Raw genomic sequence first — 11043 nt, forward strand, 5'->3', positions numbered from 1 at the left:
AGATTTTCAAATCAGAGAAACAATTTCCTCACTCTGTGTAAATACACCAGAAAATTCCTGAAACAGAAAGACCCAAAACTGTCTTAGAAGGTAATGGAAGTTGACGGTGCCAAGAGGATACAGAGAGCAGGTTCCCCATTGTCTGATCTCACCAGACTAGGCTCATACTGCCTCTTCTGAAACCATACAGCCATTCCCTGGAAAGCAATTTTAGTATTACGAGGAAATTATAGCGTGGTGAGGGTCAAAAATGTAATGCCCTCAAAGCAGAACACTTTCCAAAGTAAAGCTTAATATAAAACTAAACATACTTATACTTTGATCTACCTTCTGCAAACTGCTTGAATATTCATGTTTCCCTTATAATCTGAAGCAACCGAATGGATGTAAACATAAACAGACTGTAAAGCCAGGAACCACACAACCACTGCAGCTGCTGTCTGCATCCTGAAGGCTTTTGAACTGGGTTCTGATCAGGCAAAAACTGCTGTAGGGCACACGTCTCCAAGTCCCAAAGTTAGAGCGTGCCCGCAGAGTTACTTATATTTAGTACTGGGAACATCGTTGCAAAGCAGTAAAACTGGAGAAAAGCTGGCACAGAGAGCATTCGAACTTGGGGTATGTCTTTTATGTCTTTTATTATAAAAGGAAACACTGACTGCTTTGAAAGAAGTTCCTTATGCTATCCCTAACTCACTTGGAAACCACAGCAAGGACCTGCCAGTCAGTGGTGGCTGCATAATTGCTCTAGGACTTCTGAGGTAAGGGTCATTCTTCAGTGTCAAATGTAATGTAATAAATAGAAAAAGGAGAAAAAAGAAAGCAATAATTTTAAAAAAAATTTGGAAGAAATTAATTATATTTTTGGCAGTGTGTGAACTGTGTTTCTCTAAGTACAACCCAGTAAGGAACACAATCTTTTCTACCACTGAGGACCTGCCCACTGGAAATTAACATCTGGGACAGTTCAGCTCAGGCTCGATACAGTCATTTGCAATCTCAGTTGATGAAGCTGGGAGAGGCAGTCCTATCTGAAAGAACATTCGATTATAGCTCCTTTCCAGTGTGCAGTTACAGCCTGAAAAGATAAATATATCAATACCAAATGGTCAAAAACATAACTCCAGCATTATAAAGACTCTTTCCATGAGCATTTATACTATCTTGTTAGTGCCTCCTAAGAGCAAACACAGGGAAGAAAAACAATTACAAGCAAAGCAGACTTAATTCACAGAAATAGCAGCAGAAAAAAAAAAGCTTACCAATATCATGTAAGTCAGGGAGGGAAGCTGCCGGGATGTTCTCCAGCTGAGTCCTCCACGTGACATTCACCCCGAGGCGGTCCACGCTCAGGCATTCCACAAAGACGGTGGAATCATCACAGACAGAAATCGAGCCGGTATTTCCAAACACATTTACCTTGAATTCAAAATTAAATGAAACCACAGTTAGTCAACCCAATAGCCTTCTATTTCTTGCCCTTCTCTATTCAGTTGCACTGTGCTATGCTCAAAGGCAACGTTTTTGAAAGGGTCTGTAGAAACAGAAGCAGAAGTAGGAAAAGATAATTTTAGTGGGTCATTTATTCACTGTAAGAATAGTCAAACGGTTCTCTTCCATCAAAATATATTTTTAATAAATATTGGACAGATGTAATATGACTTCTATGGCTACGATTAAGATGATCTTCTGATGTGGGGTCAGTGAGATTAAACATCCTATTTCCTCAACCATCCATTTGACAGTGCTGCCAATCTTGACAGATTTCATGGCATTTTCTGCTCTTCCACCTCTCTCAAACAGGCAAGGTTCTACTTTGCGTCTCCTTTTTTTTTTCTAATTAAAAAACCCAACAGACAAAAACCCCACCAACAACAGAGAATAAGGAATTGAAATTACCTCGAGGTGACACAAACCACGAGCTTTCAACTCATCTAAAATAAATATCTGGAATGCCTGGAGTAATCCAGAGTAGTCAGAATTACAAGTCTTCTCAGGAGGCAGTAGTAGTTGAAATTGTGTTTGAGCTTGGACTGTCTGAAGTAATTGGAGCTCTAAAAAATAAGTAGAAAGGGCATTTAGTAGTCTCGCTATTTAATGTGGAAACTGATTTTCAAATTCACTTTGAGAAAAGGCAACATTGATTTGGCATTTTGATCTTGCATCAACAGCAACTCCCCATTTCTAGATGAAAGCAGTACAGTATGCTTGATAAATATACCTGTTGTGCATTAGAGAAAAAGCCAGGTGATATATAATAATAAAGAAATATTTTACATTGGAGCACTAACTCACAAAAGGATAAGAAAGAATCTGGATCATTAATGATGATTTTTTGTAAGCCTCAGCAGGCAGGAATTTCCAGAGAACTAGATGAAAGTTAACGTTATGCCAATACAGAAAAGAAAGAGGAAGACAGGAATTATTGACCTGTCAACTTCTGCTTCTCTTAGATACGACTATAAAAGAACTTCTATTAAAAAAATTAATTAAATGGTTGAAGTAATTAATACTAATTCAAAAGCGCTTTCAGAAACGTAGTTTGTCAAATTAACTAGGTATCAAGTTTTAGGAGAGAATAAATTTGATTGCATCTTAATGGCATTGATGTGGACATCTACAAGGGACTTCCAGTTTTTTGATGGCAAACCAAAATGACACAAATCTCACATATCGATGAGAAACTCGTGAGCTCATGAGTCACAAAATGAAAATCTATTTAGCCAGTTTTTAACCAGAACAGAAAAGGTGCAAATTTCTTGTCTCCACTGGAGTTACACTGATCCCAGGCTTCATGGAGGGTTTGTTATGTCAGATTCAGCACAGTGGTGATGCTGTCAGGTCACCTCCAAGTGGAGCTGGTTCTTAGCCCACCAGTCCAGAGAAGAAGCAGAGTTCTCCCTCATCCACCTTCTCTACAGACCCTCACTGCATCATGTGCAAGTGTCACTGCTGGAGCACAATTCCTTCCCAGAGAGCATCCAAGTAGAATGGTGGGAGAGACCAGAGGACACAAAAGCTTGCTTCTTCCTGCAAGGCACAAAGCCCTCTATCTCTTTAGTTTATCAGAGAGTAGTTAAGAGCTGACTTAACCACAGCCTCTAAGCGTACACCTAATGTACAGGAAATAAGATGTTTAAGAGTGTGGGTAATTACCCACTGGAAGAAATTAGTAACTGTTGTGGTGAATTCTCCATTATTGTGAAGTTCTTTCAATCACCTTCAGAAGTGTTGGGAATTTTTTCTCTCTCCTTAAAACCATGCTCTATTTCAGACACAGATTACTGTGAGAAGTCATTAGCTTGCATTAAATGGCAGCTTGTATCAGATCGCCACACACTCCCCTCTGGCCTTTCAAACAGTTATTCAGTTGCCATCAAGCAAACATGAAAATGACTTAATAAGATGCTACAAAAACCTAGCAAACATGACTAGAGACAGACAAGAGTCTCATCTGAAATTTAAAATTTAAAATCATTTACATTTAGAAGACCTGGGCTACAACTGGAAATGTGTCAATACAGCAGTTTCTAGAATGGGCTCAATGCATTCTAGAGGAAGATTAACTGCAAATTTGGCATGAAGATCTGCATTTCTCGAAGTTCAGCACTGCTACAAATTGCCATTTTGATCAGAATGTATCTCTATTTGAAATAATTGAAAAGGACAGCATTAATATACGATTACATGAGCTCTGAATAGAAAACTGATTCTTCCAAGATTTAAAGTGCCATTTTTTTCCTGGAAAAAAAAACAGTTTGAAGAATACCACAAGTCAGCCAACAAAGACAACAATAATCCTAAAGAACAGACTGCTGCAAAAAGATGCAGCAGTAATAGTGACTTGATTATGCAAATAAACAGTCAAGTTCTGCCAGATTCAAACATCTGGTGCTCATCTGTTCTTCCAAGACTAAGTGGTTCCATCAGAACCACTTCATGGTGCCAGCATCTTTTAACTTGCAAAGAAAAATCTGCATATAGATTGAATAACTATTTATAGCTATATTATTACAGAAAAACGGGACTGTTTCTGACATAGGAGCTAGCCAAGAGACAGAGATTAAAATGGCAGAAGACAGGACTAATCTACTGCACCTTAATTTAGCACTTCTCATATAACTTTTGTGTCCTATTATTTTCATTCACATGTAGCTTTGTGATGAAAGCGCATTGTACAATCTATTGACATTGCTCTGTGCCCTTCCCCACCCACAGCTGTTCAGACGTACTCTGGCAGGCCTGATAAAGCGGGGCAGCCGAGACCCATCGACGCTGTTGCACATCACACTGAAACGACGTGCTGGCAGAGGCACTGTGGAAGCCCTGGCGACACACCAGCCGGCACCGCTGAATGCTTGAAGCTTGCCCAGAAATGTTTTCACAAAATACAGCTCCGTTGAGAACAGAGGAGGCACCGAATGGCAGACCACACTGCGGACCTTTAGGCACATGAGAAAGGGGCACATTAGTGGCATACTGTGAAGGACTTCTAGTAAAAAGTCCACATAACTGTCGTATCAACAGAGAAAACCTGGACAGCACTCTGTGTGTTGTCCACTCATCTCAGGTTGGATGTGGTTTGATGTGAGCATGGTTCAGCTTACCGAAGCTGATGAAAAGACACATATTGGCTTTGATGGGCAAGGCATTGGGTCCAGAAAGCTACATGCATGGTTTCTAAAAACAGATAATTTTAAAACAGTCATGAATAAATTTAAGCAGGAAATGAGGAGGTTTCTAACCATCAGCAGAACAAACCTTTACAAAAGATATCCAGTGGAAATAGGCAGGGCCAAAAAAAAAAAAAAAGGAAAAATCTCAATTCCCTCTAGAGTGAAATTTGAAAACTTTAGGATCAGGAACTTAGGACTATGGTGTCTTTAACAGCATCAGGATGTTTCTAGTGACTCATCACATCCTTAACAGTAGTATACAGCTTTGGAGTTGGAGCACAAAGTTTACCCTATCAACTCACTCTGCATCAATACAGTCATTTCAACGCTGCTAGCCCACAGTAACAGACTATTATAGCAGGCTAACTACAATGATAACTAATTTCTACTAATCAGTACAAACCAACTGCTTCACTCAATACTAGCCAAATTCCAACCTAATTACTAAATATATCTAGTAATAATGAAACACTTCTGAGTTCTAGAGCTACAAAAGAGGAATAAAAAACAACTTTCTCACTTAGAAAAAAATTAAAAGATAAAGATGTTCTCATATCATACAATTTACTTGCTTGGTGTTATGTATACATCATTTTCCAAATACCAATGCTCAGATCAGTCCCAGGCTCCCCAGTCACTGGAGGAAAGCAAGCACTGCTGATAGTCTGAGCAGCCTTCTGTCTCCCCTTCTGATAGCGATATGGAGATTTATTCCTTAACTTAGCAGCCACCTCAGTTAAAGCTTAAAACACTGCAGGACGAATCTGGGATCCAGTGTGCACAGTACATCTTTGTTTTCCAACCCTGAGCATTTCAATGCCAAACTAAAAGGCTTTCATATCTGTCTCTCTGAATTGCCAAATGCATTTTTTCCAAGTCTCCTTTATAGCATCTTTTCTGCAATAACTCTGTAAATGGGGCCACTCATCTTCACTCATTGATTCTGTATCCAGGCTCTTTTTCAGTAAATGAAGAAACCTGGAATCCTTGCTTAACAAACTTTTAGTAAGCCTCTCGAGATTTTAGGACCAAAAGATATCATTGTAAAAGAGAATACTTATCCTGACCAATGTAAACTACATCCACCATTATGTGTAAATTAGATTAATATCTCTTAATGCAAAGTATATAAAAATCAGTCGATGTCTTTTTATTGCTCTAACACATTTCTATATCCAGCAAGTCAAATCCAGTCTCAGCCGTATGCTGCTACAGTCTTTCACTGTCTGTTCCAGTGAGAGCTGTTATGTAAACTAGAAAAATAACGAGCCTCAAAGCATAGGTGATGGATGGTTTCCTGGTGTGGTTCACAGGTTTCAGTTCACAATCAGTAATTTGCTTAGTTATACCTCTACAGATATCATCTCATTTATTATTGTTATCAAGCCTGCACCATTTTGTTATTCTTCTATTCCTGCCCCACTTTCTGGAAGAGTGAATCAGAATCCAGTTGAATATTGACACTTCTTTCGTAGGTATTTCTAAAGATTTCTATAAGGAAATGACTGTCTCCAGGACCTTCTCTGGAAGGTTTTCTCTCCTCTATCTCCACTCAGAGCTGTGGAAAGTGGGCATGAGGATGGGAGATGCATGTGAGGACTGCTAGGATACTTGGCATCATCTCTCTGGTGCATGTCAACTAGAAAAAGTTGGATTCTACCTCTGATGGAAATGAATAAGCTAATGAAAACCTCATTGCATGCACTGGGCACTGTGGAGTTATTACTTGCTGTTTACAGCTGTCTGTTCTGATGTTGGAGGAGAAGTTTATTGTATCTTCTCACCACAACAGCTGATAGACAAGATCTCCAAGATAGTACTCCCCTCCCTTTTCCCTGAACAATTCTTAGTAGTTCCCAGGACAAGAAGTATAAGGCTGGATAGACTGAGGGGAAAAACAATTTTTGCTTCTTTATTCTTACACAATAACTAAGTTGTTTAGCATGAAAAAGTTCCATTACTGTTTCAAAATCCAGGAAAATCATTAAAGATTATTTCAATGGTATTTCTATGCAGAAAATAACAAATAGCTTTCAGTAAAGCCAGGTTTCCACTATATTTTCAAAGCAGTTCTCTCTCTCAGCTCAGTCTTTTAAAAAAGAAAGGTCATTAATCATTCAGTCACTGTTTCCTCTAGGAAAAGTACAGCCTTACAGGATCCCAAGAAACATCAGATGTGCATGCAAAATGTAAAATCATCTTAGGGGAATGTCTCAGGGTGCATTTACACCCTCCTTAGAACATATTCCATAAATTTAGGGGGAAATCTAGAAAATGAGCTTTCATGGAGAGAAGGAGATATCAAGAACTTAACATTTACAACTAGTTCTGACTTTTCTCTGGCCTACCAGAAACGCTTCCACTTTTCCCTTCATAGTGGATGGGAAAGTCAATCCATACTGCTGAGTGCTGGGTGTCACGCTGAGTTGCTCCAGCTGGTCCAAAGAAAATAAATATCACACAGCCCTGTGCCCCACGGAGATACCAGCCCATAACCTGAAAGCAGGATGGCAGCAGCACTGTGCTTGTTAAACTGATCAGCTCTGCTTCTCTGAAGAGCTAGAAAATTGGAATAGACTGCTACGCTCACATGGCTCATGCCACCCTAGCTCTGGAGCTCATCTCTTCAGAGCTCAGTTGGGCATCTCCACACACCACCACACTGCATGGGGCAGATATGACCCTGGGGTCTTCTTGTAGCTTCTCATAAAATCTCATCCTCACAGCTCGCTATTGGTACAAGAGACTTCAAAGAAAATGATGGTGGTGATGGTTTCCAAGTTGTCTGCAGAATTATCTAATTGAGTAAAATGACTTACAGCCAGTTGGGCTGACACAGTCAGGTGTTGCTCTTTATATAGCAGAATCACAAAAGGAAACCAAAGCAATTTCTTATCATGTGGTCTCATTTTCCTAAATCTACCAACAACTCTCATTTTAAAAAAACGAAAGAACTATGGAAACAGTAGTGTCCTGCAGGCACTAGTTGAAGGGTTTTTTTTTACATTTCTAGTTTCCACTAATCATTACACTTTGGAGCACAGCCTTACAGAAAGTTTAATTTGTTTTTTGCTTCACTTCAGTGATGGGGAGATATATAAAGGCCGTTTAAAATTAAATTTATCCAAATGTCTCCCATTTGGACATCTCAGTGGAAACCAGGAGTGAATTCCAGTGCTTTGCAGCTCTGGTCATGCAGGAAATATTCTGTGAATATGAAGCGTTTTGGCACATCGTTTTCACAACTCTGGTCACAAGCCAAGAGTAGGAGTGGCAGAAGCATACATTTTTCAAATTTTATTTTAGTCAGTGGAATGGCTTTTAATCCCAGAGCCAGCTCAGACTGGAACAGGTTCAAATTTGCAGCAAGCTGTTCTGATTGATTTTTTAGCAAAGTTTAATAGGTGAACCGCTTTGATTTAACCAGTTTTATGAATAAGGAATAGTCAAAGATCCACTCCCTTCTCCATTTGCTCTGACAAAGCACTTGAAGAAAACTGGACATCATGCCCAGGTAGGTCTGAAATCTGCTGTAACGCAAAGATAACCATACCTCTTGCGCAAAAATCTCTGTAAAGGTCTGAACAAGGAAGCTTAAATACAACTAAATACTGGAAAAAGTTAGGATCTGGGTCAAGTTCCAGACCTGGGCTTGCTCAGAAGCAACACGTCTCAAGCAGGAACTTACTTGCACATGCAGGTCTTCCTCTGCTTACTTGTGTCCCTGGCACCTCTTCTCCATTGTCAAAGACACACCAGCAGCTCTCTTGATTCTGGCTGCACTGCACAGGTGAGAAAGTCCCGTTGTCCCCTTCACACTGTGGGATGTAGCCTTTGCCAGCTTCTCGCAAACCACTTTTAGACTTCAGCATATTACAGAAACTAGGACCTTTAAAGACAGAAATTCATTGTAAGATACAGAGCAGAAGACAACAAACTGATCATCTGCAGAAATTAATAATGTACACAATTGTCCTAAACAGCAGTGCTTTTGGCCTGTTTTTGTATAATGAAGAATGGTGAGTGATCAAGAAACCACAAATAATTCAAATAATTATAGAAAAGTGGAATTTTACTTCCACTAGAAAAAATACACTTTTTTTCTAGAGATTAAAGTGCAGTTTATATGGGTTTGCATCAATAAAGTAGTGGAAAGTAAAACATACTGATCTTTATTTTGTATCAATATCTTTTTTTGCTATAAATTTGATAGTGTATCATTTAGGTGCTCATATTTTAATTTTAAAAGAATCAAATTAATCTTTTTAATATGAATTTTTGAGTGAGGTAGTTTTAAGTGTAACAATACAATTCTGTACATTTTAAAATAGCCAAAATGTCTCAGTCGAATACCTTCAAAAATGGAAAAAACCCCACCATGGAACAGAAATGTTTATGGTCTCCCACAAACAAACAAAACAAGGACATGAGCATGCAGAACCACCTCTTGACAAGAAAATCCAAAAAGTTCAGTCCAAAATTGAGACAAAGTTGGTCCTTACTAATTTTGTTCATCTGCTTGTAAACCTGTTTGACGAACAATTACAAAAGTAATTAATGGGCTTGGTGGTGTTGGGTTGATGGTTGGACTTGATGATCTTAAAGGTCTTTTCCAACCTTAATGATTCTGTGATTCTGTGAATTTCTCGGTGAACGTGCAGTTACTTATCCCCCATCAGGCCTGTTGCAGGTCTTTTGGGACTTCTATCATTAGCCCATATATAAGAAAAAGAAAGCAGACTTGCTCCATCAGATGAAAGTACTATCTAATCTAACTCAGCGTCTTCTCCTGAGTTAGTAGACAGTGTCTACTCTGTTACAGATGTTCTGGGAGAAGGTTTTCCTGAATCCAGCAGATTATTCTCCCATATTTTCTATGGGAGATGGCAAACAGCAAATCACTAGCTAAAGAACTGAAGAAACATGCACAGCAGAACTGTAGGCTCTTGGGCTGCCTGTACTGCTCAGAAGAGCAGAGCTAGGGCATGGGCTCCAATAGGGCATCCCAATTCCTACGAGCAGGGATTCTTCAACTTTTTGGATCAACCATCTCCTATGAGACCTCAACAGATCTCTGTCTTTCTTTAAAGACAACACAAAGGTATTGCAGAGCTAATGGCGTTCCATAGAGCAGTTGTGGACCATATAAAATGGACCCACTGACTGCACATGGCCCAGTTCCCACAATTCAGGATTTACAGCCTTAGGAAACTCATTCACAAGCCCAGAGAATTTTCTATGGTCGTAAGAAATGGAAGGTAAAAAAATGCATAGAAGCCTGCTCATCAGTTCGTCTAGACTGGTTTATTTCTGGTGTTACGGAAGTAAAGGATAACTATTTTCAGTTACCCTTTCAATGTCGATGTGCTTGTATATACCATATCACTGAGGAATTAAACCCTAAGCCCCCTGTGTGTCACGGGCATCATTCTGAAAAGGAAAGTACATATGCCACGAAGCATGAGGCATTGCCACTAGCGTCACAGGCTGTGGGTGAAGGATTACTCACACTCAGGATTCCCATCCAAATCTTTGCTGGCACGCTGAAATACTTCTCCTGACACAGGATCTACACACCAAATATCTGTGTTGGATCTCTGTAGCACAGCGTATTCTCCTGTCTACAAATAATCAATTACACATCATTGCAGAGCCACATATATTAATACAGCCACAATTCATACCCTAAAGATTGGTTAAAACATTTGATTATATTTACCTTTGTCCATTAATACAACACATGGAAAAGAAACACAAAATATTAAAATACAATCTAATTTAATACACAGACCAGGTCCTGAGAACAGCAGTATGCAGACCGAAAGCCCATTGAGATGAGTTCTGGTATAATCTTGGTTCGAAATGTCTGTTCTTTGCCAATCTCAGGGCTCTATCCTGCTCACTACCTTGTTTTGAGAGCATCACATACCCTATTTTGGGATACCTGCATCCAACTCCCTCTCATCCCGACATTCTCTCACAGCCAAGAAAGAGCCCCCCAAATGTCAGTCAATTAAGTGATGCCTTTTAAGCATAGCCCTGCAAGAGGACTAGGCAGAGCCACCCTGTAGGAGGTCAGCATAGGCAGGGACAGTGCTTCCTATTCCCAGTCTTCATCTCAAAACTATTTAAATTCTGCCTTATGGAGGGCAATGCCTGTTGGTTTTTTTTGTTTTATCCTTTTCTTTCAGTTTAATAGGAAAGACAAGAGTTGCTTAAGGAGCATAGACTGAAACTGTACAGGCCTTTGTCATGGTGTAAGCAAAACTGGGGAGGTTTTGTTTCTTCCTCCCTCTGTCATGTTAAATCACCTCAAGGCAGTAGGGGACGAATAGATTGGCTGTAGAGCCATCCAGTTTTGAACCGC

At 39.6% G+C, this 11043-nt stretch overlaps 1 protein-coding gene across 1 annotated transcript in view; it reads right to left on the reverse strand.

Annotated features, from left to right (window-relative positions):
- Nucleotides 1-1262: 1262 nt before the first annotated feature.
- The window catches only part of LOC104626329 (thyroglobulin-like), a gene marked incomplete at its 3' end in the record, with an annotated part of 11656 nt that continues 1875 nt past the window's right edge, over nucleotides 1263-11043 (reverse strand). The window contains exons 4-6 of the mRNA XM_010294220.1: nucleotides 8393-8565; nucleotides 4233-4442; nucleotides 1263-1419 (exon numbers count right to left, since the gene is read on the reverse strand). Of these exons, the coding sequence (XP_010292522.1) occupies nucleotides 1263-1419; nucleotides 4233-4442; nucleotides 8393-8565 (540 nt within the window). The remainder of the gene's footprint in view (nucleotides 1420-4232; nucleotides 4443-8392; nucleotides 8566-11043) is intronic.

This window comes from Phaethon lepturus, unplaced genomic scaffold (genome assembly GCF_000687285.1).
Source record: "Phaethon lepturus isolate BGI_N335 unplaced genomic scaffold, ASM68728v1 scaffold48719, whole genome shotgun sequence".
In the NCBI taxonomy this organism is placed as follows: Eukaryota; Metazoa; Chordata; class Aves; order Phaethontiformes; family Phaethontidae; genus Phaethon; species Phaethon lepturus.